The 25,188-nt window shown below is 36.9% G+C and overlaps 4 protein-coding genes across 4 annotated transcripts; 3 read left to right on the plus strand and 1 right to left on the minus strand.

The window, feature by feature from the left end:
* The first annotated feature begins 246 nt into the window (after positions 1 to 246).
* Positions 247 to 6,789, plus strand: LOC101302286. The gene is made up of 13 exons (XM_004305266.1): positions 247 to 564; positions 1,436 to 1,604; positions 2,485 to 2,646; positions 2,732 to 2,836; positions 2,941 to 3,041; positions 3,615 to 3,641; positions 4,784 to 4,876; positions 5,038 to 5,116; positions 5,228 to 5,315; positions 5,477 to 5,591; positions 5,697 to 5,822; positions 6,266 to 6,352; positions 6,448 to 6,789. Exons 1-12 carry the CDS (start codon positions 247 to 249, stop codon positions 6,326 to 6,328), a joined length of 1,446 nt encoding a protein of 481 aa, XP_004305314.1. The 3' UTR covers positions 6,329 to 6,352; positions 6,448 to 6,789.
* Positions 6,790 to 9,212: 2,423 nt separating this feature from the next.
* LOC101302176 (boron transporter 4-like) lies at positions 9,213 to 13,157 on the plus strand. The gene is made up of 13 exons (XM_004302886.1): positions 9,213 to 9,316; positions 9,435 to 9,517; positions 9,636 to 9,828; positions 9,927 to 10,065; positions 10,162 to 10,327; positions 10,422 to 10,591; positions 10,734 to 10,907; positions 10,987 to 11,082; positions 11,176 to 11,292; positions 11,502 to 11,824; positions 12,226 to 12,505; positions 12,644 to 12,769; positions 12,902 to 13,157. The coding sequence occupies exons 1-13, from the start codon at positions 9,213 to 9,215 to the stop codon at positions 12,932 to 12,934; spliced, it is 2,004 nt and encodes a 667-aa protein (XP_004302934.1). The 3' UTR covers positions 12,935 to 13,157.
* Positions 13,158 to 15,031: 1,874 nt separating this feature from the next.
* LOC101304488 (translocase of chloroplast 34-like) lies at positions 15,032 to 18,187 on the plus strand. The gene is made up of 7 exons (XM_004302893.1): positions 15,032 to 15,153; positions 15,241 to 15,348; positions 15,450 to 15,574; positions 15,700 to 15,964; positions 17,403 to 17,471; positions 17,561 to 17,722; positions 17,806 to 18,187. Exons 1-7 carry the CDS (start codon positions 15,055 to 15,057, stop codon positions 17,887 to 17,889), a joined length of 912 nt encoding a protein of 303 aa, XP_004302941.1. The 5' UTR covers positions 15,032 to 15,054; the 3' UTR covers positions 17,890 to 18,187.
* Positions 18,188 to 19,213: 1,026 nt separating this feature from the next.
* On the minus strand, positions 19,214 to 25,080 carry LOC101303623 (chaperone protein DnaJ-like). Its single transcript, XM_004302890.1, has 8 exons — positions 25,038 to 25,080; positions 23,614 to 23,742; positions 23,234 to 23,372; positions 23,064 to 23,121; positions 21,996 to 22,038; positions 20,622 to 20,670; positions 20,446 to 20,526; positions 19,214 to 20,353 (listed from the first exon to the last, which is right to left on the minus strand). The coding sequence occupies exons 2-8, from the start codon at positions 23,718 to 23,720 to the stop codon at positions 19,511 to 19,513; spliced, it is 1,320 nt and encodes a 439-aa protein (XP_004302938.1). The 5' UTR covers positions 23,721 to 23,742; positions 25,038 to 25,080; the 3' UTR covers positions 19,214 to 19,510.
* Between the last annotated feature and the right edge of the window lie 108 nt (positions 25,081 to 25,188).

Genomic DNA, 25,188 nt, shown 5'->3' on the forward strand with positions numbered 1-25,188 from the left:
TATTTCTGCTTATATCCTGAGATATTATATTCTAAAAATATTGTCTGGAACCTTTCTGGTGTGGTTTGCTGAACTGTTGTGCTTGTTTCTAACTAGAGCTTACAACTATCTCTGGTTTCAGGTTTTAACTTTTATATTTGTGGATAATAGAGTGTTATTTAAAATTATAGGTTCTCCGACCATTGGACGAAGTATGAGTTATGGGTTGGAAGTTAGATAACCATTTTGAGTCCTGAATAGATGAATATGGGGCAAGATTCTGACTTTAAATGGGGTGAAACAGCTAAAGTTCAGAGTAAAAACAAGGATATCCAGTTCTACCAGTCTTTCACTTTTCATGGTGTTGAGTACTCCCTGTATGATTGTGTATACCTTTACCAGACTGGCGCTTTAGAAACATATATTGGTAAAATTATCAGAATATGTTCCACAAAGAAGGTTAAGGTTGTGTGGTTATTTCGGCCAGCTGAAATATGCGACTTTTTGGGTGATTATGATCCGCAGTGGAATGAGATATTCTTAGCTTCTGGCAAAGGTACAGGCGTCTCCAATGTGAATCCTCTGGTAAGTCAAATTTCGATATAATTATTTCTTTTATTCTTTGTATTCTTAATTTCGGGGATTAGGGCTTCGGTTTGAAATTTTGAATGTTATCTGTTATTTTTCTTGAGGATGTTAACGGGCATTGGTGGATTTCTGGTGTATCATTTCCTTTAATAAGACTTGTTATGGAGAAATGGGGCTAATCAATTATCCTTGATAATCTTTTAGTTTGTAAACTTGTAGGGAATGGTCTTAGTACATATTTGATGTGGAGTAAATTAACATATCTATTGCGAGCAATGAAAGTGATTAGATATGGTAATAGTGTAATATGTTTGTAGTCCTGCAAGCTTAGACCATCCTTCCATGCAAACAGAAACAGGGGAGTGGAAATGAGGTGATATGACAATTTGATTTTTGATTTTTACCTGGGAGGGTGGGGTAGGGAGAAAGGGTGTTGATATGTGGATGGCTCGAGAGAAGTGATGCACACACAACTATTCACGGACATATATCTCTTTAATAAGTACCTTATGATAAGGACTTTTCAATTCAACTGTTAGATGAGTATTAGAAATGTTAGTTGATATTTTACACTACTCATCCAACGGTTGAGTTTCAAAGTCCTTATTATAAGGCCTGTGGTGGAAACTCTCCCTATAAGCGCGCACACATACACACACATATACACATATCTTATCTATATACGTGTATTGCTTTTTCAGAAACATGGTAAATCTATTATTACCTCAGAGCGGTTTTCCTTTTTGTTTCCTCGACAGTTATGAATATTTCCTTTGTCTTTCTTCAATTAAATATGGAATCGTATTATGTATACTTCTCCAAGTATACAGAAAAATTAATACATTGGTTTTTAAAATACTAATTTCAGGAAGCAATTGTTGGAAAGTGTAATGTCGTCTGCCTTTCAAAGAATCCGAGAAATCCTCGACCCTCTGAAGAAGAGTTGAGAATGGCCAACTATATTTTCCGTCGTACTTTTGATGTTGACACGCACAAAATATTACCGAAGTTTCCGGATCAAATATGTGGGATTAAAGGTTAGCCATCTATATCTGGAAATTATTTAATAGGTTTGAATGAAAGTGAAATCCTTAAGTTGTTTATCAGACTTGCATTTGATTATGTTATGTAAGATGTGGACTTTCTATTCAATATTGGGCTTTAGGAGTTTTCTCATATAGTTGTGCGTATAAAGAAACAACTTTCTAAAGTTTCCAATTCACTATGATTTTGCTATAGTCACTAGCCATGTTTTCAAAAGGCAACAAGCAGTATAAGCCAGTAACTTGCTTACAAGTCAGGTAGCAGGAAATTGACTGACATTGCTGTGAGGCCTGCTACAATGCATTTGTTTTAACTGTAGAGTCCTAGTGGCTGAAGAGCATTTAAGCAACAGCCTCAACTGTTAAGGACTACTATCAACAATCAAATTACCCTCATTTGGTTTTTAACTGTACAGAAATATAAGGAAGCTTGGTAGAGAAGGCAAGAAAGTGTGCTAACCTCCCAGTGTTAGGAAGATAAGTGCCATAATAATTCTGACCAAATAAGCAGTTATATGTTTTGACATATGATTAGAAATCATCTCTTTTAGCAGTCCCTGTATCCCTCACTCGTCGTGGGTAAGCTGATGTGATAGATCCTTGGTCAAAAGTGGGGTTACATGTACATGCTGGGAAAATTGGAGAGATAACAACATGAAGTGTATTTAGACAGCTGGCTATAACAATAAACGTAAAATATCAGGCATAATTTGGTTCTATAGAAAATGAGGTTCCTTTTCCTTAAATTTAAATAGTGCGCTATTTAGAATATATTTAGGTATGCCAATATTGGTAACTTTGCTTACATGCTTGCTCTTCCTTTGGTGGAAATTAATATCTATCTCGGTCTTCAAATATTTTGAATGCAATGCAGTGGAGGAATATTTTAACAGGCCAAAACAGCAAAGCCGCAGCAGGATTCCCAGAGACCAAGCTGGACCATCAAACGTGTCTTCTAATTCTCATTTAAAAAATGTGGTGGCATATTCTGTTAAGAATGGAAAGCCTAGTGGCAAATCAACTCCTATAGTGAAAGGTACTTTCTGAGAATGCCAACTGTGCATGTTACATTTGAGTTCAACTAATTAGATGAAAATTGTATTTGTTTCTCACATGTGCAGAATCGAAGAATTGGGCTCTTCCCGAAATGAGAGACCAAGCTGGACCATCAAATGTGCCTTCTACTTCACAACAGGACAAAGTGGTGTCATGTCCAGTCATGAATGGTGAGCCTGGAAGCAAACCGGTCCCAATAGTGGAAGATGATTTCTCAGAATGCCGACTGTGCCTGTTGGTTTTGAATTTGAAATAATATTTTTGTTTTTTCCAGTTAAAAAAAATGCAGTAGACCCTCTTCTACCACCTGCGAGCCCACCAGATACTCATCCTCATAAGAAGATGAAAACTGCAGATAGTAGACTGCCGGAGATTGTAAGTATAGTCATTGCAGTTGTATTTTCCATTTTCCCCCACCGTCATGCCTTCTATAATATTCAGTTTTATTGTACAGTTTGGTCTCGGTTTATACTTTTTACAGATACTAATAAACAAAAGGTTAACATTAAATGTATGCCTATGATGTGAATGCCCCCTTTAATGGAACTTTCTGAAATACATAATGGTTTGTTGAGATATATAAGCTTAGCATCTCATTGTATAAAATAAAACTCAGGCCCTATTATTATAGTGAATTGGTTTTAGGTCTATGTTCTAGTTTTAGCATGGTTTCCGAGCTGAAGATCTTAAATTCAGATCCATGCAATCACGACTTACTAAAATAAAGTTGGGTCCACATGCTTGTCTCCAGTGGTGGAAAGGCTCACAATTTTTGTTTTTTGTTTTTCTTTTGGGGGGTGGGGGTGGAGGTTTTGGGAGATAATAATTATCATACCACATCCTAGTAGCTTAAACTTCTATTAAGACAGATGCACACACAAAGCTGATCACAAATTTGTGATGGTGAATTGGGCGAGATTCTAATTTTTATTATTTTGTTAAATGCAGGATAGGAGTGGTTGGTTCAAGACAGGAGTGAGTTTCTTATTCTCATACTTTTTGTTACGTTCCCATTTACTGTTGAAGTTTCATACTAATTTGGTGTTGGCTATGCTTGTGTGGAAAAACTTTGCATTTATCTTGCAAAGCTGTTTGATCTTGTCCGAACAAGATATGACTTTGAATTATTAGAATAAACAGAAACCTGTATTAAGACAACAAAGAAAATTTTCTGAGTGTGGTAAACACTGAAGTTTTCTTTAATTTTAAATTGTTTCTTGTTAAACCAGATACACTATTGTTACATCCTTTTACTTGGTTTTGATGACATCTATTTTCTTTGGGGAGACAGACAAAGGCAAAGATTATGCTTTTATTCCTTGACTTATAATGGTTTGTTTCAATACACTAGTACTGAAATATGGGAAGAAGTTCTTTCATCCAGGTAAACTCTTAATAAGATGCTGTCAGCATAGTTATGAAACTTTGTGGGAATATCCAGTTAGTCCCATGTGGATCCACTGTTAACACCTCATGCTTAGGAACGGTGATTATTGTTATAGTGCTAGGCATGTATTTTAATCTCAAAATGAGAAAAGAAAGGGAGGAGCTGGAGGGGGCCACCCAGTCCTTTTCACAGTAAACCTTTGTCTTTTCTGAACCCCAAAAGTCCCTCAAAATCCTGCTTTGTGACCAGGCTTGAATCTTGGGGATTCTAGCCATACCATGCAATCTCAAGGACAGAAAACTCTAGCAATCGGTAAGGATCGTCAGAAACCCCAATAACATGGGAGCAAAGTATATGCCATGGGCCTTATTTTTCCTACTAATCCCTTGGTGCCGTCCTGGTGCGCAAAATTACCTAGATATAACTATTACTTTTTTTTTTTTGAATGGGAGATAACTATTACTTTAATGGATTAAAATATGATAAATTTATTGTTTTAACATGGTTAAAATTGTAGATTAGGGTTATGTGATGGTGCCTATAGTATAATGGCAGATTGGTACTCTATGTAAGGAATTATAGGCATTAGGTATCCAAAAATTCAGGGACTTTGGATTTTCTTTAGACACTCAGTTTCAAGGTGTGAACCACCATTCTTTTCCTTTGCATTTTATCAGTTATATACATATTATTAAAGTCGTAACCAGGTTTTCCATTTCAAAATTTGCAGTTGTGGGAGGAAAGATTGCGGGCAGCTGAAGGTAATGGCACCTTGGTCCTGCTACACAATTTAGATCCATCTACTGCTTCCTCTGAAGTACAGGTACTTTTCCTTAATGCATTTATGATATTGGAAGTTTACAAGATAGTAAAACAAATTCACCGGAACCTTGCCGATGAAAAAGTGTGAGATGCACTGTATGCCTTTCCCAGTTATCATATTGAAAGGGAAGTTCTGTTTAATACATCACTTTTTCTCTTCAGCATCTAGTTTGGACTGCATTCAAGCTGAAGGTTGATGCCAAAATGATAGCATGCACTCCTTTTTCTAATCCACGCTATGGTACAACAGCTTTTTAAACGATTGCTTGTGTTATATAGTTGTTGATCATTAAACTGTTCAAGTTGAATTTTAATTTTGGGAAGTTACATTTATTCTTTCATGTCCTGACAGGGAAGGCTTTTGTCATATTCAAGTCATCAGATGATGCTAAGTCTGCTATATTTCAATTAAATAGGAGATGCCTTCTGGCGGATGGGAGGTAGTTATACATTCACTTTCTTCATTTACAGTCATGGAGCACGATTGTTTTAGTCAGCTACTTTGTAAAATCGATCAATTTTAAATGTGTATAGGTAGGGATGACTACAATTTTACTTTTGAATCAATTTTAAGACGTATATTATGGATTTGCATTTGCAGACCTCTCATTGGTACCATCTGCAAAGGGGCTCTAAAAGACCAAGACAAAACATCCAGGTTTTTTGGACATCTCACAATTGACAAACATCGGTTTAAAAGCCAACGTGAAGAGATGGTAACCCCCTTACCTTTACTTGGTCATAATTTTTCTTTCATACAAACGCAGATATATATGATATAGGAATATAAAGTTTAATTATCTATTTTATTCCTTTTGAAGAGAAAGGCAGTATCGACATCGCACTTTGCTCAGCCCAATACAGTTGAGTATGATATGGCAATGGACTGGTGTTTATTGCAGGCAAAGTCAGATTTGTGGTGGAAGGCTTTATATCAGGACCATGAGGTGTTTTTCATTTACTCTATTCGAGTTTCGTAGCATTGCAATGATAGTTTCAGTACACATGCACTGCCCACCAACCTTTGTCAACAAGTATGCCTTAAAAAATGATGTTCTTTTCCGGTCCGATATTTTGTTGACATTTTGCAAGGGATCCATCATGACATTAATTCCTTTCAAGCAGCATATATAGTCGAACATCATATCTTCTCTGATTTGCAGTTATTATTTCTGAATGTAGAAAAGCACTTAAAAATGTTTGCAGTATATATAGAAAAGCTATCGACTCTTTAATTATAGCACTTGTGTTTTTATACAACTTGGTCCATACTTTGTTCACTGCTGGAGGAGTTCCCAGTCATATGTGTGCATTTGACATTCATAGGGTTGAAATCCATTTGTATTGTCGAATGTAGTTAACATTCTCCCTGTGGAACGCCCTTCTGCAGGAAAAAGAGAAAGAGATAAAGAAGTTGGGAGAGAGCAAAAGGTCAAGAAGTTTAATCAACTAACATTGTGGTTCATAGATTAATTTGGTAAGGTTACATCCTTGGCCAAAATTGTTACTGATTACCTTTCACATTTAAGTTCTACATTATTGATACTAAATTTACCGGTCATATTTTTGCAGGAGAAATTTTTTTGTTTGCTGTGGATACAAATTTACAGTAGAGTGAGATAGGGGTGTCCCAAAAATTGGACAGCATACATGGTATTGCCCACCTCTAGCTAGAGGTGTGTTTTGTAAATTCCTAAGAATGGAAACCTCACTTTGATGTAATCTCCTCATCTGCTCATCTCTAGTTTTGTTACCTTGGAAAGAAATATCAGGATCAAGTCTGTCAGATAACATTTCTTTTTCTGGGAAATTTGTAAACCCAGAATTGATCAGATCCCTCGTATATGCTAATTTAGGAAGTAATACAAGTTGACAATCATGATCCCATCAATAATTACTATTTCATCGTTCGTTGCTTGTTTGTTAAATTTTCTCACAAATTCTGCATATGGTGTTTGCAGGATGTTCACACGAGTGTCTTGTTGAATTTGAAGTTGTATAGGTGACCAAATTGCTCTAGTACTGTATTACATTTCATCAGTCCATTTCATTGAAAGGATGTATTTTGGAGTTTTGGTTTCCAGTATCCAATTCCAACCCAAAAGCTTGGATTCCTAGAGAATTGTTACCTACTGAAGCTGACATGCTTTGTTTGGCAGTGTGAGGGTGTTTGAGTATGCATCACTGCAAAGGAAGTAGTTATCTGTTTGCGTGTTTAGGTATGGTGGTGGTGGTGTATCAATATGTCTCGTCGTTTGCTCATAGTTCGGGAGATCATCCACAATTTCGATGGCCTCTGTTGCACCACCTCCGTTCTTCTCTGAGGGTCAGAAGCCAAGTCTGAATTGCCATCCCAACTATGAGTTTCCCTTTCCGAGTTGCCAACTTGCAAGTAGCATGCATAAAAGAACCACTCATTTACATCTCTCTTTTATTGGTTGCTATGCAAAGACTAATTTTGACACATTGTACACAGCTGCTTTCTTATATAGGTACAATTTTCCAGGGCCAAGGATGCTATGTGGCTTCCAAGCGTCGATTTTTCGTAAAGTTTTAGTGGTGCACACCATCTTTGGCCGTAACCCTCTTTTTCCATGAAAATCTGACTTCAATATATATGAAAGGAAAGTTCTGCAATTGCCCTAACGGGTAACTTGGAATCCAAACAAGCTCCACTATATCGTCATAAAGGAGGAATCAACTTGAAAGGTTAAAAGTTAAAAACATTCTCACTTGATTATTTGGATGTTACATTACAGAAGGGTAAATGACGGCTTCATTGTTCTTCCTTAGACATTTGGTAAGCAAAATTGATGTTCATCCCAAGGGTGGGGTTACTACAAACCCTACCAAAGTACCAATTGAGCACAACCCTTCCTCGCAACTCAATATTAGCTAAACCCCAAGAGTAAGATTTAGGGTGCTTAGGTAAGATGTTGAGAAAAGAATCGATCCAAAACAAAGGAAGTCCTTAAGATATAATGGAGGTACAGATAGGCGACTCCACGACTCTCTAGTTATTGTGAACTATCAAATTTTACAATACAAATTACAAAATGAATTTATAGTAGTCACACGTAAAGTTCAGGTAACTTAGGTAAGATAATTCGTTTTTATGACTGAATAAATAGGTGAATACATTCGACGATACTTTTTCCTAGATCTCACATTCCAACATTTAATTGGTCATTTCTAGAATTTCAATCGAAGTCCTCTAGAATACAACTGTGATCTTCCATTGGGTAAATCACAGTTGTAAAAGCAATGACTCACGGGAATTAGTAGATCTCTTTCTCCTTTCACTTTTCCAGCTAACACCATGAAAGCTGATTTGATATCACACTAGGAAAATCATATACATATTAACCGAGCAGAAACAAACAAACAAAAATATGTGTGGGATTGGTTCATAAATCCTGCATAGTAATCACTGGCGGATGTTTTGAAGAGGACGTGAGACTATGAAAGCGCCTTGAAATATTGTTATTACGAGTGAAGATGCACAACGCTAAAACACATATATACACGCATAGTCAGCACTCCTAGATTTTCTGATTTACATTCACCTCCGTTTCCGGCAAAAACTCCGGCCGACCATTTATTCCGGTGCGTGATTTTTGTTCTTATTTTAACATTCCAATGCAAACTAGTTCTTCTAGAGTTGTTGGTAAACCCTTCATTAGTGCATGTATTTTATGTGTTCTTGTTTAGTTTCTTGAGTATGCATGGACGCTTTTTCTATCTGATTCTGGAGGAGTTTTTTTTTTGACTGTTTAAGGCTTCTGAAATCTTGGGTTTTCATGCATTCTTGTGTTGGATTCATGAATGTGAGAATAGGGGGAGATTTGTGTTGTTTCATGCTCTTTGTTTTGTTTGGTTGGGAAGAAAATGCTGGGAGAAACTTTGTGAAATTTGATGCAGAGAAAATTCTATCATACTGATTGAGTTGTAGCTACAGGCCAAAGGGAACTTTGTTGAAATTCATGTAGGCACTGCCAATGAAACCAAGAGAAAATTGGGACTTTTCTTTCATGGTGGCCTTCTTTGTTCTTCTTACTTGCTTAACCAAGATTTTGGGTTTTGCCAGCTGATTTTGTTGACATTCTTGTAGGCACTGCTTATGAAAACAAGAGAAAAGTAGGCATTTTCTTTCATGCCGGCCTTCTTTTATTATCTACTTACTTCACCAAGATTTTGAGTTTTGCCGGCTGGTATGAGTTTGAGATTTTCATGAAAAAGCTTGGTATATTAACTATTAAGCAAATGTTCTCTCTCTCCTTGAATTTTCTGAGGGTGGGTATTTTTTTTTTTTATTTTTTTTTTTTTTTTTTGCAGAAATGAAGAGCTTCAAAGCTCCATTTAGGGGTATTGCAAATGATATTCGAGGAAGAGCAGCATGCTACAAGCAAGATTGGATTGTAGGCATTCGTTCTGGAATCGGGTAATTTCCTATGTCTTTTACTGGGTTCAGATGAAATGGAGGCCTTGGAATTACTTTCCTGTCTATATATGTTGTTTTTAGAAACTAATGGTATCTAGCTACCTGTTCATTCTGCTAGGATATTGGCCCCAACTACCTACATCTTCTTTGCTTCTGCTCTGCCTGTTATAGCATTTGGAGCGCAACTGAGTAGAGATACAGGTTGGTCAATTTTACATCACATTCTGGCATGTAGGCACATATTGTCAGTTGCTCCTACTGGTCATCCATTGACCAAAAGACATTATGAGCTTGGACTCATTGGACTTTTCTGATGTAGATGGAACCTTGAGCACAGTTGAAACCTTGGTTTCTACAGCTTTCTGTGGCATAATACACTCCATTGTGGGTGGGCAACCTCTCTTGGTATTGGGAGTTGCAGAACCAACTGTTATAATGTACACGTTCTTGTATGACTTTGCAAAAGGAAAGGAAGGTCTGGGACCCGAACTGTTTCTTGCTTGGGTTGGATGGTAATGGAATTTCATCTTTCTAGTTTCAGGTTCTCAGAGGCAATGCATGGCATGTATATTCACTCACTCTATTCACTCTATTGACTTAAACTTTACAGGGTTTGCCTCTGGACATCCCTTTTGCTCATTCTTCTGGCAATATTCAATGCTTGTGATATCATCAACAAGTTTACGAGGATTGCAGGGGAACTTTTTGGCATGTTGATTAATGTCCTGTTCATTCAGCAGGCTGCCAAGGTCAGTCTCACATAGAAAGTGAGATCATTAGTTTTTTTTTACCTGTTATATGTGATGGAAAGTAAATTTAACACAAGGTTGACGTTTCAATGAAAGGGAGTAGTGAGTGAGTTCAAGCTACAAAAAGGTGAAGATCCAAATAGCGGGTCTTATCAACGTGAGTCAATGTACACAAATGGATTGCTGGGAGTCATATTTACTGTCGGTGTCCTCTATACTTCGTTGAAGACCAGAAAAGCAAGATCATGGTGGTATGGAACAGGTTTGTAACAACCATTTGAAAAACTTGGTTCTTCACTCTTATTAGGATAGCTTTTAATCTGGAATATGAAATACTTGTTATGTTTGTTGTCCAGGGTGGTTCAGAAGTTTCATTGCAGATTATGGGGTTCCTCTAATGGTAGTGTTGTGGACTGTGATATCATTCAGTGTACCACACAATATTGTTCCCTCACAAGTTCCTAGAAGGCTATATAGCCCTCTAGCTTGGGATTCTGAATCTTTACACCATTGGTCTGTAATCAAGGTAATTTATTATCATTGGTTACTTGAGCTTTCAACATGAGACTTCACTCAGGACTTCGAATTAATGTTTTATGAAAGAAATATTATGCATGTGTTTTGGGAAATGGCTGCAATTTGAAGTAAACTTCTTGTTTTTGTTGCAGGATATGGGGAAGATTTCTCCTGGATATATCTTTGCCGCTTTCATACCTGCTATGATGGTAGCGGGACTATACTTTTTTGATCATAGTGTTGCTTCACAGATGGCACAACAAAAGGAGTTCAATCTAAAGAAACCTTCTGCATACCATTATGATATTTTGCTGCTGGGAATTTTGGTATGAACCGCTTATTAAGTTACGTCAGATTTGAGCAATGATAATTAAAACTTATGATCTCTTGCAAAAATTGTCCCAGACACTGCTTTGTGGATTGATTGGACTTCCTCCTTGTAATGGTGTGCTGCCACAGGCACCCATGCACACTAAGAGCCTTGCGGTTCTAAAAAAGCAGGTCAGTGCAGGATATTTCAATGAAAATTATCACTTTCCTGATTTTCAATCAGCTAAGTTCGATTCTTGATTAATCTAACTTTTATATATGCAGTTGATTCGAAAGAAAATGGTGAAGAGTGCAAAAGAAAGCATAAAACAGAAAGCTAGCAATTCTGAATTATATGGAAATATGCAAGCTGTGTTCATAGAGATGGACAACTGGACTGCAGTAAATTGCTGAATCAGAACATCTTTTGATTTAGATTTTATCAGCATCATCTTATCCTAAATCACATCTTTCTATAGTTTGCATGAATATAATTTCATGCCTCCCCTAGTCTCCGAAAGCTTGTGAATGTACCTCTAGTATAACTATATAACAAAATAAGAAAATCTCCTTTAAAGTAGATCATGAATCCTGAATGGTTTTCATTGCAGGATACATCAGTAGTTAAAGAGCTTACAGACTTGAAGGAGGCAGTTATGAAAAGTGAACATGAAGGGGAGAATGCAAAAGATGCATTTGATCCTGAGAAGCACATTGATGCTTTCCTGCCTGTCCGGGTTAATGAACAAAGAGTAAGCAATCTGTTGCAGTCACTTCTTGTAGCAGCATCAGTTTTTGCTATGCCAGCCATCAAGAAGATACCAACATCAGTTTTGTGGGGATATTTTGCTTACATGGCCATCGACAGTCTTCCAGGGAATCAATTCTGGGAAAGGTTGCTGTTTCTCTTCATTACGCCTAGCCGACGTTACAGGTAAGTAAATATTCTTCCCATGAGCAGCACGATGCATTAGCATTTTGTTTCAGATTTAGTCTCATCTTTGTCCATATGAATCTTCTTCTTTTTTTGAATAAATTGTCAATACTGCGACCAAAAATTTTAAAAGAGAAAAAGTTCAGTTTCTTTTTCCAGAGAGTGTGGTTTCCAAAATGAGAATCGAATCACTGAATTCTATGTTCCAAAGAGTGAGCTGATTGAAGACACTCATGAGTTCCCCACTAGGCACATGTCTGAGAAATTTAGCACACTCGAGTGTTTCAGGAATTCCAAAACCCCCCTTATAAGAACTACTATTACTTCCTCCGTTTCAGTTAAACGCTTGTGAATTTGAGTTACTAAACATATTATTAATTCATATGTGAACATGTTGGCAGGGTCTTGGAAGGGGGTCATGCTTCCTTTATGGAGTCAGTGCCATTCAAATACATTGCCATATTTACACTCTTTCAGCTTGTGTACTTCCTGTTCTGCTTTGGTGTGACATGGATCCCTGTAGCCGGCATCTTATTCCCCTTGCCGTTCTTCTTTCTCATAATAATAAGACAGCATTTCCTCCCCAAGTTCTTTCATCCATATCACTTGCAGGAGCTGGATTCGGCTGAATGGGAGGAAGTCACTGGCCCCCCAAGACGTTCTCTCAGCATCGCTTCAAGGGTATGCAATTTCCACTGTCTCCGTTTAAACCTCTAAGTACTATCTTATGGACGCAAGTGTCATCATTACAATGATCTTCCTTACCTCGATTTTGTCCCATTAATTCAATATGAACAAATGTATTATGCTCTTTAATAGGAACTCGAAACTACATGCGAAGAAGGCGGAGTGGATCTGTGTGATGCTGAGATATTAGATGAGTTAACAACCAGCAGAGGGGAGCTGAAAGTCAGAGCTAGCTTCAGCGAAGACAAACGTGGTCAGGTAAAAACATCAACTTTTCATCTTCTTGTAAATACTTGAGGACTATCTAAGCCAAATGGATTAAAACAATTTCTGTTCATTGTTGTTATTTAGTATGGTTGACATGTAATGCCTAATGTGTGTTTTTTGCAGGTCCACCCTCAAAATTTTGGCCAAACTGAGTGAATGAAGAGCTGATTCGACAATATAGATGACAGAAATATATAGGGATAGGCATTAGATTTTAAGTTTAGTAGTGTGAATCATCATTTATAGAATGGGAGATATAATACTGCAAGTTAGAATTGATAGTGAAGGTTGAGAATTTGGTTGTTACTATGTCAACCAATTCAGTACATTCGTCAAGATTATTGTAGTAATTTTTCCACATACATATGTAGAACTAGTTCAAAGTTCAAACACCTTACAAAGTGTATGATACTATTTTGATTCAGTAAGGTTAGCATATACTATTCCTGGATGCTAGCTGTTATAATCAAGGACATTGTTGCAGTGCATTTCAATGTAAATAATGGCAGTTTCTAACTTGATATAGAGTGCAGATCGACTAAAGACAAACTAATTGCATGCAGAACTTTTTCTTGCACAGATGCATGGTTTTGATTGAATCTTATTATTAGCTTACTATTATGAACAGGGCCTTCGATGTTCCTGTAATGCCATATAAAAAACCAAACAGAAAGTAGATCCGATCTGTTTGTCCACCTCAAACATGTATATGATAAAATCATATACTGCAAGACTTTCGTTAAACTGATAAAACAAAAAGCATTTCATTCTAAGGGATGCTGTAATTCAGCCTTGCAAGGCTATTTCAACCATTTAAGTTTCAATCTCAACCTGCAAGGACTTGTCTGTGTATGTATCATGCAATCCTGACTCCGATCAAAACTTTGAAAAATGCCACTCGATGAAATCAGTAACACCAAATCAATTGATCTCAGAAATTTCTGTTCACTAGAGTAAGCCTTAATTTTTGTAGGGCCTCCAAGTTTGTTGGTAAAGGGGACTCGTGGTGCTTTTCAACAAATTATTTCATGAAAAATGTCCAAATAATATAAGTACACATTTGATGAAGATATCATGCATCAATTTTGTCCTACTGTTGTAAAATGAGTCCTCAAAGTAGATATTAGTCCTCAAAGTTGTAATACAAGTCATTAAAATTGTAAAAAGAAGAAGACCAATCTCGTCGGCCACCACTCTATGAAACATGTCCTCAAGTAGAAGATTCCTTCACAAGAAGAAGAACAAGACGAGGAAGAAGAAGGCCAAGAAGAAGATTACGAATAAGACGTTTCTTAAACTAAACGAAAATCAGGAGGAAGAAAAAGAAGAACTTGAACGAAAATCAATAGTTTTTTGAGCAACGGTTACACTCATGTTCAGGGTTTTGTATCATTAACTTGAACAAAAAAAAGAGGAAATAATACTAATCTGATTACAATTTTTTTTTTATGAAATTCAAATTCAATGTTTATTACTGTCATTTTGTATGAGGTTATATTTGTAATCCAATACATCAAAACAAGCGAACGTATACCGAGCAATTCTGAACGTCCGGGAAAGAAACGACAATCGTTTTGCTCGTTTTCTTTTTGTAATTTTCTTTATTTCTTTTAGAGACTTATTTCTTCTTCTTCTTCTTCTTCTTATCCTTACCGGCCTACACCCTCTCTCTCAGACTATCCGTCTCTCTCTGTCTCCCTCATCTTCAAAGCACGCAGAGGCACCCAAGTAAGATTCTCACTCTCTTCCAATTCAATTTTAGTCCCTCCATTATGTTCACTCTTTATATTCATCTCTCTGATTGCGATAGCTGGGTTTTCGTATAAATTTGCTTCTGGGTTTTGTGCTAGCTGTCATTGGGTTTTTTTTTTTCTGATTTCCAATGCATTTGGGTAACAAGAATGACCTAAACTTGTTGAGAACCGTGACTATTGAATTTTGGGTTCGCTAATCTGAGTTAGGGGAAGCTAAAGCTGGAACCTTGCAACTTTGTGGGTTTGTTCTTTGGGTGTTTGTTAAGTTTAAGTTGAATTAGGGGATAAGATAAAGCTTGTATCTTTGCTGATTACATTGGGTGCTTTGTTGAAGGGACACTAGGGCCTCCCTAGTCCTTTAGTCTCTGCCATTCTTTGTTAGTGTTTATGCTTCAGTGTTATCTCTTTCTGCTAATGTGAATGTGAATTATATAAAGCCGAAAAGGGTTGGTATGAATCTTGTGTTTGTATTGTTCTTATTTTTGTTTTTATTGTTCAGAGTGCTAGAAGTGTAACAGAGCCATGGCATCCCAGATTGTAAGAGAATGGCTTGGGATAAACAGTTTTGCGCCTGCCACGCAGACTAAGTTGCTTGAATTGCTCGGAAAGCTCAACCAAGAGGTTTCTTTTTGGTGTTATTCTCAAGTAGACAGATTCTGGTTTATGTGGTTTGAGTAACTTTACTAACTCATTTGCATGTGGATGTAGAATGTGGACAGTTTGACAATTCTTGTTATGGGGAAAGGTGGGGTTGGGAAATCATCCACTGTGAACTCGCTCATTGGTGAAAGGGCTGTTTCTATTAGTCCTTTTCAGGTTTGTTTTTCGTGTAATCTTGTATTGCATGGTTTCTTTTCTTTATTTGTAAATGCATTTGGATTTTTTGTTTTGTTTTTTGAATTAATTTTTCTTTTTAGTCTGAAGGAATCAGAGCTGTGATGGTTTCCCGCTCAAGAGCAGGATTTACCCTAAACATCATTGACACCCCTGGGCTCATTGAAGGAGGATATATTAATGACATGGCACTTAATAATATAAAAAGGTTAATTCTCACTTTATCTATAAATTTCTCGATCTCTTAGTGATATTTTCTTAGCTTTTGTTTGAGACTAAATTCAAGACTTTTAATTATATTGTTCATTCCATGTGGTGGGTTCTTTTGATCAGTTTCCTTCTGAACAAGACCATAGATGTTCTACTCTATGTGGATCGATTGGATGCATATAGAGTGGATAACTTGGATAGGGAGGTTGTCAAAGCCATTACGGATACTTTTGGAAAGGGGATATGGAATAGGGCTTTGGTTGTCCTGACACACGCACAGCTCACACCACCAGATGGTCTACCTTATGATGAGTTTGTCTCCAAAAGATCAGAAGCTCTTCTAAAAGCTGTTCGTCTTGGTGCTGGGTTAAGAAAACAGGAAGTGCAGGTGGGTCCCTTTAACTTAATTTTTCTTTTTGTTTATATGGGGAATTGCTTTTATTGGATGAATCAAATAGACATAGTGTTTTTTAACTCTTGAGGAGAAAGGTGCATGAACTTTGGGTGCATGAACTTTGGGGAGTGTAGCATATTAGCTTCAAATAGGGAAAGATCCGCACTATGGTTCATGGGACAAGATCAGTATAATGTTTGAATGTTATTTGAAACTACACAGGTTTTAAATCATGTCTTGTGTACGTTTGTCCTGAAAACTGAATAGAATGTTACTCTCCTAATTCCTTGTTATAGAGCCATCTGAATATGATTAACACATTCCTGCCAGATTGGATTATTGACATGGTTATGTCTTCTCATTCCAGTTTTCAAAGGAAATAGCTACGTTATTGTGGTTCACTTTTGTTTTTCTCCCATCTTCTGAGAGGTGGTTTAGATGAGTATGATAGATTTTTGCATCTCACCATGCTATAAAGTATGCTTGGCATTTCTGTAGCAAGGTTTAGTTCACTGTCAAATGTCTGAACTTATTTTCTGTACAGCTCAACAAATGATATTTCATGGGATCAGTACAATACTGTAATGAATGTACAAACGAAATAGTAAAAGCACACCCGCTTCTTTTAATTTCACAGTCGTATTTGTCTTTTGTCAACAATGGTGAAATGTTGTTCAGTTAAGTGGGTTCCTGGAGGTCAAGTTATAAGTCACAGTTTCCTTATATAATATTATGTAATGTTTTATACGTATAGACACATTCGTATTATATTCGGAAAAAAAAAAAAAAAAACCAAAATAATTGGTAAGATACTAAGCAAGTTCCATGTGAGTTTCTGTAAAAATTGAAGTATCGGGCTGAGGGAATGGGGGAGGTAAACTCTATCAGGATAAGTTTGGGAAAGCTTTAAGTATTGCGGTGTGATGTGCTGTGAGCCAAAATAAACCTTTGAATTAGTTGAATGAAAGTGGTCTACCAATGCTTTGTCAACGGATAAATGTGCCACCGTCTGTTTCATGTGAATCTAGGACACATGTTCCCGTTTCTTGTAATGTCGTGGGTGTATCGAATGTAATCTAGTTGTTTTTCAGGATTTCATGGGGAAAGCTAGAGATGCCTCCTATATTAGTAGTAGTATGTTGAGTATCGACCGTATTTAATTTAGTTTTAGTCCTGCATGAAAATATTAAGTCTGGTGAACGAACTGGAAGATCTGCAATGTGAAAAAATAAGATCTGCATGACCTTATTTTGTTCCTTCTTTCTGCATTTCAACATAGGGAATGGTATTTGAATATTTAGTTTTGCTATGTTACTATGATTATTTTATGTCTGTCTTGTTTACTAAATACTAAGTTATGTATCTAGAACTTATATGTCAAATGTGGATTGGATGGCTCTCACTTTCTGAAAGTTTTCCTGTATAATTGTAGGGCTCTACTATTCCTGTTGTTTTGGTTGAGAACAGTGGGAGATGCAGCAAGAATGAAAAGGATGAAAAGGTTAGTTGTATTACTTATGTCATACTTGGTCCATCTGTGAAATGTACATAGATTTTTTAACATGCTTTGTGGGCTGTTCTTGATTATAGGTTCTTCCAAACGAAACTGCTTGGATACCTCATGTTGTCCAAACAATCATAGAAGTCATCTTGGGTGGAAGCAAATCAATTTTTGTAGACCAGAAGTTGATTGACGGGCCAAACCCAAATGCTAGAGGGAAATTCCTCATTCCTGTAATTGCGGCGCTCCAGGTGAACTTCTGGACATCTATACCTGGCTTGTTTTTTACTATCTGTTGATGCAGGGACTAATATATTCTTTTTCTCTTTATTAGTACTTCTTTGTGGTTAAACCAATAGAACGTCGGATCAGGAGTGACATTGCAAGTGAGAGCAGACCATCCTGGGAATACCGCTAGTCACAAGTACTAACTTGGTTTTGGGCCATCTATATTCTTGAAAGCTTCTTGTGCTGATCATCTCTGTTCTTCACTCTTTTCTGGGTAGCAGTTTGAGCAGTCATTGTGATGCAGTATGAATATTCTGCGGCATATGGATCTTTTAGTATGTTGAGAAAATCAGATTTTATCCTTAAGATATATTATTATTATTCCAGTTTGTAGTTAATATTGCTTATGTTGAAAATCACGCCAGCAAATGTCGTTCTGATTAATGATTACTTGGATCATTTAAGCATTTCTGAATTTTTGTTCTTCCACGTTTGCCTAAGTAATATTTACCGAACAGATTTCAGATCCAACCAATTAGGAACAAATCCGCAACAGTAGAAACATTGATGTCTGCTCTAAGTTTTTTTTTATTTTTTGTGTTTTTTTGGGGGGTCGGACAATGTCTGCTCAAGTTGGCCGGTTTAAAGCTCATCGGTCTTATGTATAAGTTATTCCTACATGCCTTAGGTACTGGGACTTGAAAACAATAACAAGAACAATAAACGTTTCATATTGGTATCTATAAGGAAATCCAAGTGAGGACTCTTAAGTTGAGGACTAGTTGAAGACTTTTTGGTTTATGGTTTAAAATACTCATTTTTCGATCACATTTTGACATCTCATCCATTCAGTTTTTAGGTTTATATGAGTAGATCATTTCTACAAATTTTCAGCCAAATTGGTGTTTGTTAAGATAACAAACTAGATCAAATTAATGGACGAATCAAATCTGTCAAATATCAATTATACTTATGAATGTCTTAACAATTCTCAATATAACTAAAAATTTAGAGAAATGATATACTCATAAATACCTATAAACTGAACGATCAAGATATGAATATAAGATCAAAAGGCGGGATAAGCCGAAAAGTCCTCAACTTAAGGGTCCTCATTAGAAAAGCTCCCGTATTTATAATACCAATTTAACTGGTCAGTTCTATAGCTCACTTGTAGTTTAAATTTTAGATGATATTAGTCTATATTTAAGATTTTAAGATGATTTTAGTGTAATTTCACAAATGACATTTCAAGATTTGGTGTGTCATCTCTGATTAACAAGGTAACCTAAGTGACTTTACATATTTGTTATAGTAGTAAATCCCTAGTCTCTTCTTCCTCATCCACCAATCGGGAACTTGTGCCAACTTGCGAATTTTCTGTTTCCAAATCATGATATGTTTCATACAAGTAACGACTTCTCACGTTTGCTGCTGCAAAAAAATTGCATGCATATAATTTCTTTCCTCGGCTCGGATATCATAACATTTACGGAACAGAATATAGGAAAAGACCATGTTATACTAAATTTATTGTTTAGGACTAATGAATATGGCAACAACAAAGCATTAGTTCAATGAGAAAGGTGTGTTTAAAATTTTCTGTACCTCCTTTAGGTCCCTTACCTAAAGATGCAAAACTACCAGATAATTAAACCTACGGCTACAGATATGATCCCCTCCCCCCAGTCCAGCTGATTCAAAATTGATGAATTCCATAACGCGCATCAATGTTCCAAAAAGATGCACCAAAGGAATGTAACTAGATGGCCTTGGCGCTATATGTATGAAACAAATGACATCAGAAACAACTATCTCCTGCTTGCAGCCTTTCCCTTGCTCAGATCCGCGAGTTCTTCAATGAGCTTCTTTTCATCATTGCTTAATCTCTTTGGGATTTCAACCTGCACTCTGACCAGCTGATCACCTCTCATGTTGCTTTTGTTTAAGAGGGGAACACCTTTCTTTGCCATCACGAGGGTCGTGTTTGGTTGAGTCCCTGCTGGAATCTTCAAATCAACCATGCCATCAACTGTTGGAACCTTAATTGTAGTCCCCAAAATTGCATCAATATAGGACACCTTGCAGGAGTACATAATGTTGGTATCATCACGTTTGAGGACAGGGTCTGGGATAACTTCTATAATAACAAATAAGTCACCCGGAGACCCGCCTCGTTTTCCAGCATTGCCTTCATTTCGAACTCTTAAACGGCTGCCTACATCCACACCAGCTGGAACTTTCAGACTGATTCGCTTTGTCTTCCTCACACGACCATCACCTGAGCAAGTATTACAAGGGGTGGATATTTCCCCAGTTCCGGCACAGGAAGAGCATGTCATTACTTGCTGGAAGACACCCAAAGGAGTCCTTGCTGATTGAACAACCTGACCTTGCCCACCACATGTGCTGCATCTGGATGGCTTGGTTCCTGCTTTAGCCCCTGAACCATTGCAAGTTCCACAGCTCTCCAACCGACTTATTTCAATTTCCTTTTCAACCCCAAAAACTGCTTCTTTGAAGTTCAAGACGAGACTATAATACTCGTCCTGGCCATCAACCGCTCTATTCCTAGAACCACCACCACCTCTGGATCCCATTCCCCCCATGCCCTCAAACAGTGACTCAAACAGGTCAAATGGATTGCTGAAATCCTGAAAAAAAAAATATAGGGAAGCCGCCATGAGAAAGTAGAGATAAAATGAAGAAACCCACTTTGTCCAATCATTATTTGAGCTGCACTTACCCCTGGACCCATACCAGCACCTTTAACTCCAGCCTCTCCATATTTGTCATACAAGGATCGTTTTTCATCATCAGACAAGACCTGCACACAAGAAAAGATAAATTATATTTAACTGTCACCATGTGAATGAATGAAAAGATCATACAATTATGAGCAATTATAAACCATTCTTTTACCTCATATGCATTACTAATTTCCTTGAATTTTGTTTCTGCCCCTGCTTCTCTGCAGCAGATAAAAATTATAGTTCCAAGAAAATGAGATTTTACCATTATTGAATAGATTAAGTAAACTATGAGTAATGCACCAGGAAAACAAAGGAAAGACTGAGATGAATACGAAGCCATTGAACTTTGGTATACAAATACTTCAAACTCAATTTAAATATTTCCACACAGAAACTCAAGTAGTTACATAACAAGACAAATGACCTCGTGATGTCCAAATCAGCCCAATCTCAGCCTCAAAGCTTCAATCAATCCTTATACACTTTTTCAGGTCCCATTTTACCCAACAGCTGATGATACTGACAAATCTAAAGTTCCCGAATTAGTACAACCTAGAATTATACTGACTGGGTAGATGAGGAATGGAAGTAGATGGGCAATGGAATGAATTCACATTCATGTTCACCATTTTAAATCATGCACATAAGAAGATTATCTACAGCTGGTGATTTCCAGCAAGCACTTTTGGGCCACTTTAATTCATATTCGTCCAACTTAAAGATCAATATTTTGAGTAGCTATATGACTTCCTCTAGTTTTTTTTTTTTATTGAATAGGATATGGCATACATCTATCTTTACAACTGCAACAAGACATAACCACAAACTGCGTGACCTCAAGAGTGACAAAAAACATTTCTTAGACATGAATCTACCAGCTGTTCCTAGAACTCAACCCATTCTTCAAAAATGCAGCAAACCAGCAAAGCAAAGAAAGCATTTTCTCATTTTAAACCCCATCCTAGATCGCAAATTACAAAAAAGAAAAATCTTCAATAAAAAAAAAGGAAAAAATCATGAGAATTGAAGAGCTCTAGTATGACATGCCACAGAAGATATAGATAAAGCTTGTTCCTAAAACTCAACCCATTCTTCAAAGATGACCAGCAAAGCTATGAAATGAGCCTTTTCTCGTTTGAAACCCCATTCTAGATCACAACTTATAGAAAGATATTGTTTAATAAAAAAAGAAAGAAAAATAGTGAAAACTGAAGAGCTCTAGTATGAGATGCCAGTGATGCCACAGAAGATATAGATAAAGCCAGAGCCTTGGATGAATATTCTTTTGTGTGTGTGTGTGTGTAAAAGAAGCAGCACATGCATGCCTCTATTGATATGCCATAGTGGTACTAAACTAACATGCATCTCTAGTATCAAAAAGACATGTACAAAACTCTAACGGATTCAGAGCATGTAATCTCAAAAGTTATCATGACTGAGGTGTACACATAAGAATGAGACAGACAGAGACACAAACTTTAAGGAAGAAGAAGAAAAGAGAATGCCAAGTGCTTATAATACCAAGTTAAAAAAATACACTCACTTGTTCACATCTGGATGATAACTTCTTGCAAGCTTCCGGTATGCTGAAACATAAAATGGAAAGAGAGATTAAAGGGAAAGTCTCTACAAGGAAATACAAACCATCATTTATTCAATTCTTAAAAGCATAGAAGCATCATACTGGATGATATTTCCTTCCAAACAGCGCAGAAGCTTAATTCTGGTTTCAGGTTTACACCAAATTATCATTTAACCCCTTAGATTTTGAAGCCAAGGCCTACTTCATAGTTTCCTTTTTATATAGCAATCCATCCTATAGATAATATGACAGCCTATGGGAATTTTTAGCACGTGCCTTAGCTGGAAGAAACCATTATTATTCTTAAAGCTCAGGAGTCGTGTTCAGCTCATCACAAAGTGGAGGTTACAGAAAGTATATACATTAGAGAACAAGTTGCTTGTTGTGCTAAATGTGCAGAGCCAAGTCACAGATTTGTGCCAACTAGAAAACTGAAATGGCAACCATAAACAATAGGCTGCTACTGGTTTTTTCTACTATCCCACAAGAGACAAATTACGAGGTTTGCTTGTGTAGAAATTGGCAAAATTTATGAGATACTTGTGACTAAATAAGGCATTCTATTTGCAAATATAGGTAATCCACCAGTGACAGTGTAATCAGCATAGTGCAATGAAGTCTTTAAATTTATCCAATATGTCATCCAAGTTCTCGAAACCAATATGTGGGCTAAAAATACCATGTTAGTTTCGGATGCTTATATCCATACCATATAGTATTAGACAGAAATAGATAGACTGCATACTTGCAATTTACAGCAGAGCCTTTCTATTTCAAGCCATCCATCTTGATATCTAAGGGAAAATTAAGGAATTAAATACCATGATATGGAAGGATGTTGATCTATAACCACACTTGGAATCTACCTTCTGAATCAGAAGTCCACTAAAACTCACGACTTTCTAATAAAGCCGTTGCACAATAGAAGTGGACAAATTATAAGAAAAGCATCTAGAAGTGAAAAATGCAATAAAGAAACAATAATTTAGGAAAAGCAAATAAATAAGAAAAAAACAGATGTGTAGATACCGCTCTTAATTTCTGCTTTAGTCGCATTTCTTGACACTCCAAGAACAGAATAGTAGTCCTGGATATGAGGATATGTTAGTCCTATAATATAAACCATGAAACTACCCAGCATTCCTTCAATTAAGCTCTTAATTCGTGGAAGGAAAGAAAATCTAAGTTAATATACTCACAGACTCTGCTCTAACTATGAATCTTGCTCCCCTACTGCGATGTGAAGTGTGAGATGGGCCTGCACAGAATAGAGCATTCAAGGAATCCCGAGAGACGCTTGATGTTGGTGCCCCCAAAGAGCCAATTTGGCTTGAAACACTGCATAGAAGATGATCCTTTACTAAACATAATCCAGATGTGTTGGTAGCGTTGTAAGCAGAGATGTATTTTAACTTGAAAGCAGCAACAAAATAAAGCAAGAGCACAAATGGCATAGGTAGATAGTAACATCAACAGGAATACTTTTTCCTTTGAAATATTAATCTACACTGTTATTGATAAAGTAGAGCAAAAGAACAGAACTTTATAGAGAATGAAAGCCGTTAATAAGCCAACTTACCAACACTGGGATGTGCGTATCTTGTTCATGGCATAGGATCTTAGCATAGGCTGAGGACGAATGCCCCATTGAGCAACCGATGTACTTCCACAAGGTATAATTGCCATCCAGTGAACTTTTCTATGAGCACTGAGCAGAACCACATATACATCAGAAAAGTATCCACGTGCTTTGGTCGAAACATTTTGGGATAGACCCATATATAAGAAACAGTTATATTCAACTATTTAGAGAAATCGTAGATAACAATAAAGAAATGAACCAAGACTATGTCAACACACAATCGAACTTCCAGGTACTTATAGTAGGTATTGTAATGCCTAATTAATCACTATTGCATTACTGATAGAAAATATATGTTTGCATTACTATTGCAATACTTTTTTCACCCGATTTTCTTTAATCTTTTACATTCATGAACTTACCCAAATAGAATGAATATGGAACAACATTACAATCCAGAATAGATAACAAAGTAACTTTGCCACTCACTGCCACTCAGAAGCCTCAAGGTCAAATAGTGCTTGTTGTGCACCACAGACAGTTTCACCTGGTGCTAAATTGTGAGTGTGACACATGGTCATCAGAACCTATCTAAATAGGTATAATGTTTACATATAACTCTGATAACACCAAGTTCCTATCTTTCCTTAATATAGTTAAAAATACGATCCTCGGCGGTGAGGCCTACTTCCGGATACCAAGTTTGAACTAGTTGTTCGAATTCCCTATGATCCTCAGCAAATATGATCACTGTGATGGGGCCTACTTCCGGATACCATGTTTAAGCAGTTGTTCACATTCCATATGATCCTCGGAAAAATACAATCCTTGGGATTGGGGATTGGGGCACACTTAACAGCCAAAGTTTCTTTTCTCAAATTATGAATAATAGTCCATAAGATCACAATTTCTAATCAAAGCCCATGTATCCCCAACTATACCCATTTTTGATCTCCAATCATCAAATATCAACGACTCCACCAATTCCTATACAAGTGTACATCCGGCTGTCAATCACGAACACAAAAGCATGAAACTTCCTTAATCTCCTATTCTAATTAACTCCATAACATTGTATGAATTTTTCTTTTCTCGAGATTGGTTGCCAATGCAGACAAAAAAGCATTCCACGCTTGAAACTTAAACTAGCTCCGAACAACCAATATGCCCAGAAATCAACAAACATGATAACTGAATACACCGCGTAGCGACGGAGGCAAGTCAGAAATACATAAAAGGCAGTCATCGCCGGGCAATGGAATGAGAACTCGGAAGCAGCTAGCATTAAACCAGTATTAAAACATGAAGCATGAAAATGAGCCTCAATTACTAGACTAGGTTAAAAACAAAACATTCTTCGCCGGCGGAAAATTACATTGCTGAAGAGAAAATAAGATGAGTCGTAGCGAGAGTAAAATTACCTGGATTTCGATGGCAAATAGGGGAAGTTGAGGCTTCAAAACCCTAGAAATGAAAAACACGAAACGAATTACAAGATAAGGAAATTGAAGTGAAGGATTGTAAAACCCTAGAGGGGAGAGAGAGAGAGAGAGAGAGAGAGAGAGGAGTATA

This window comes from Fragaria vesca, linkage group LG6 (assembly GCF_000184155.1).
Source record: "Fragaria vesca subsp. vesca linkage group LG6, FraVesHawaii_1.0, whole genome shotgun sequence".
NCBI lineage: Eukaryota > Viridiplantae > Streptophyta > Magnoliopsida > Rosales > Rosaceae > Fragaria > Fragaria vesca.

Bases quoted from the DNA above. Each gene is read 5' to 3' on its own strand.
- LOC101302176 (XM_004302886.1), top strand. From the start codon at position 9,213: ATGAAGAGCTTCAAAGCTCCATTTAGGGGTATTGCAAATGATATTCGA. The intron at 9,317-9,434 runs GTAATTTCCTAT...TCATTCTGCTAG, and splicing joins GGCATTCGTTCTGGAATCGG to GATATTGGCCCCAACTACCT. The intron at 9,829-9,926 runs GTAATGGAATTT...TAAACTTTACAG, and splicing joins TTTCTTGCTTGGGTTGGATG to GGTTTGCCTCTGGACATCCC.
- LOC101303623 (XM_004302890.1), bottom strand. From the start codon at position 23,720: ATGGCAATTATACCTTGTGGAAGTACATCGGTTGCTCAATGGGGCATT. The intron at 23,373-23,613 runs GTAAGTTGGCTT...TCTTCTATGCAG, and splicing joins ATACGCACATCCCAGTGTTG to TGTTTCAAGCCAAATTGGCT. The intron at 20,527-20,621 runs GTAAAAGAATGG...TCTTGTGTGCAG, and splicing joins AAATTAGTAATGCATATGAG to GTCTTGTCTGATGATGAAAA.
- LOC101302286 (XM_004305266.1), top strand. From the start codon at position 247: ATGGGGCAAGATTCTGACTTTAAATGGGGTGAAACAGCTAAAGTTCAG. The intron at 1,605-2,484 runs GTTAGCCATCTA...AATGCAATGCAG, and splicing joins TCAAATATGTGGGATTAAAG to TGGAGGAATATTTTAACAGG. The intron at 2,647-2,731 runs GTACTTTCTGAG...TCACATGTGCAG, and splicing joins ATCAACTCCTATAGTGAAAG to AATCGAAGAATTGGGCTCTT.
- LOC101304488 (XM_004302893.1), top strand. From the start codon at position 15,055: ATGGCATCCCAGATTGTAAGAGAATGGCTTGGGATAAACAGTTTTGCG. The intron at 15,154-15,240 runs GTTTCTTTTTGG...ATGTGGATGTAG, and splicing joins TCGGAAAGCTCAACCAAGAG to AATGTGGACAGTTTGACAAT. The intron at 15,965-17,402 runs GTGGGTCCCTTT...GTATAATTGTAG, and splicing joins TAAGAAAACAGGAAGTGCAG to GGCTCTACTATTCCTGTTGT.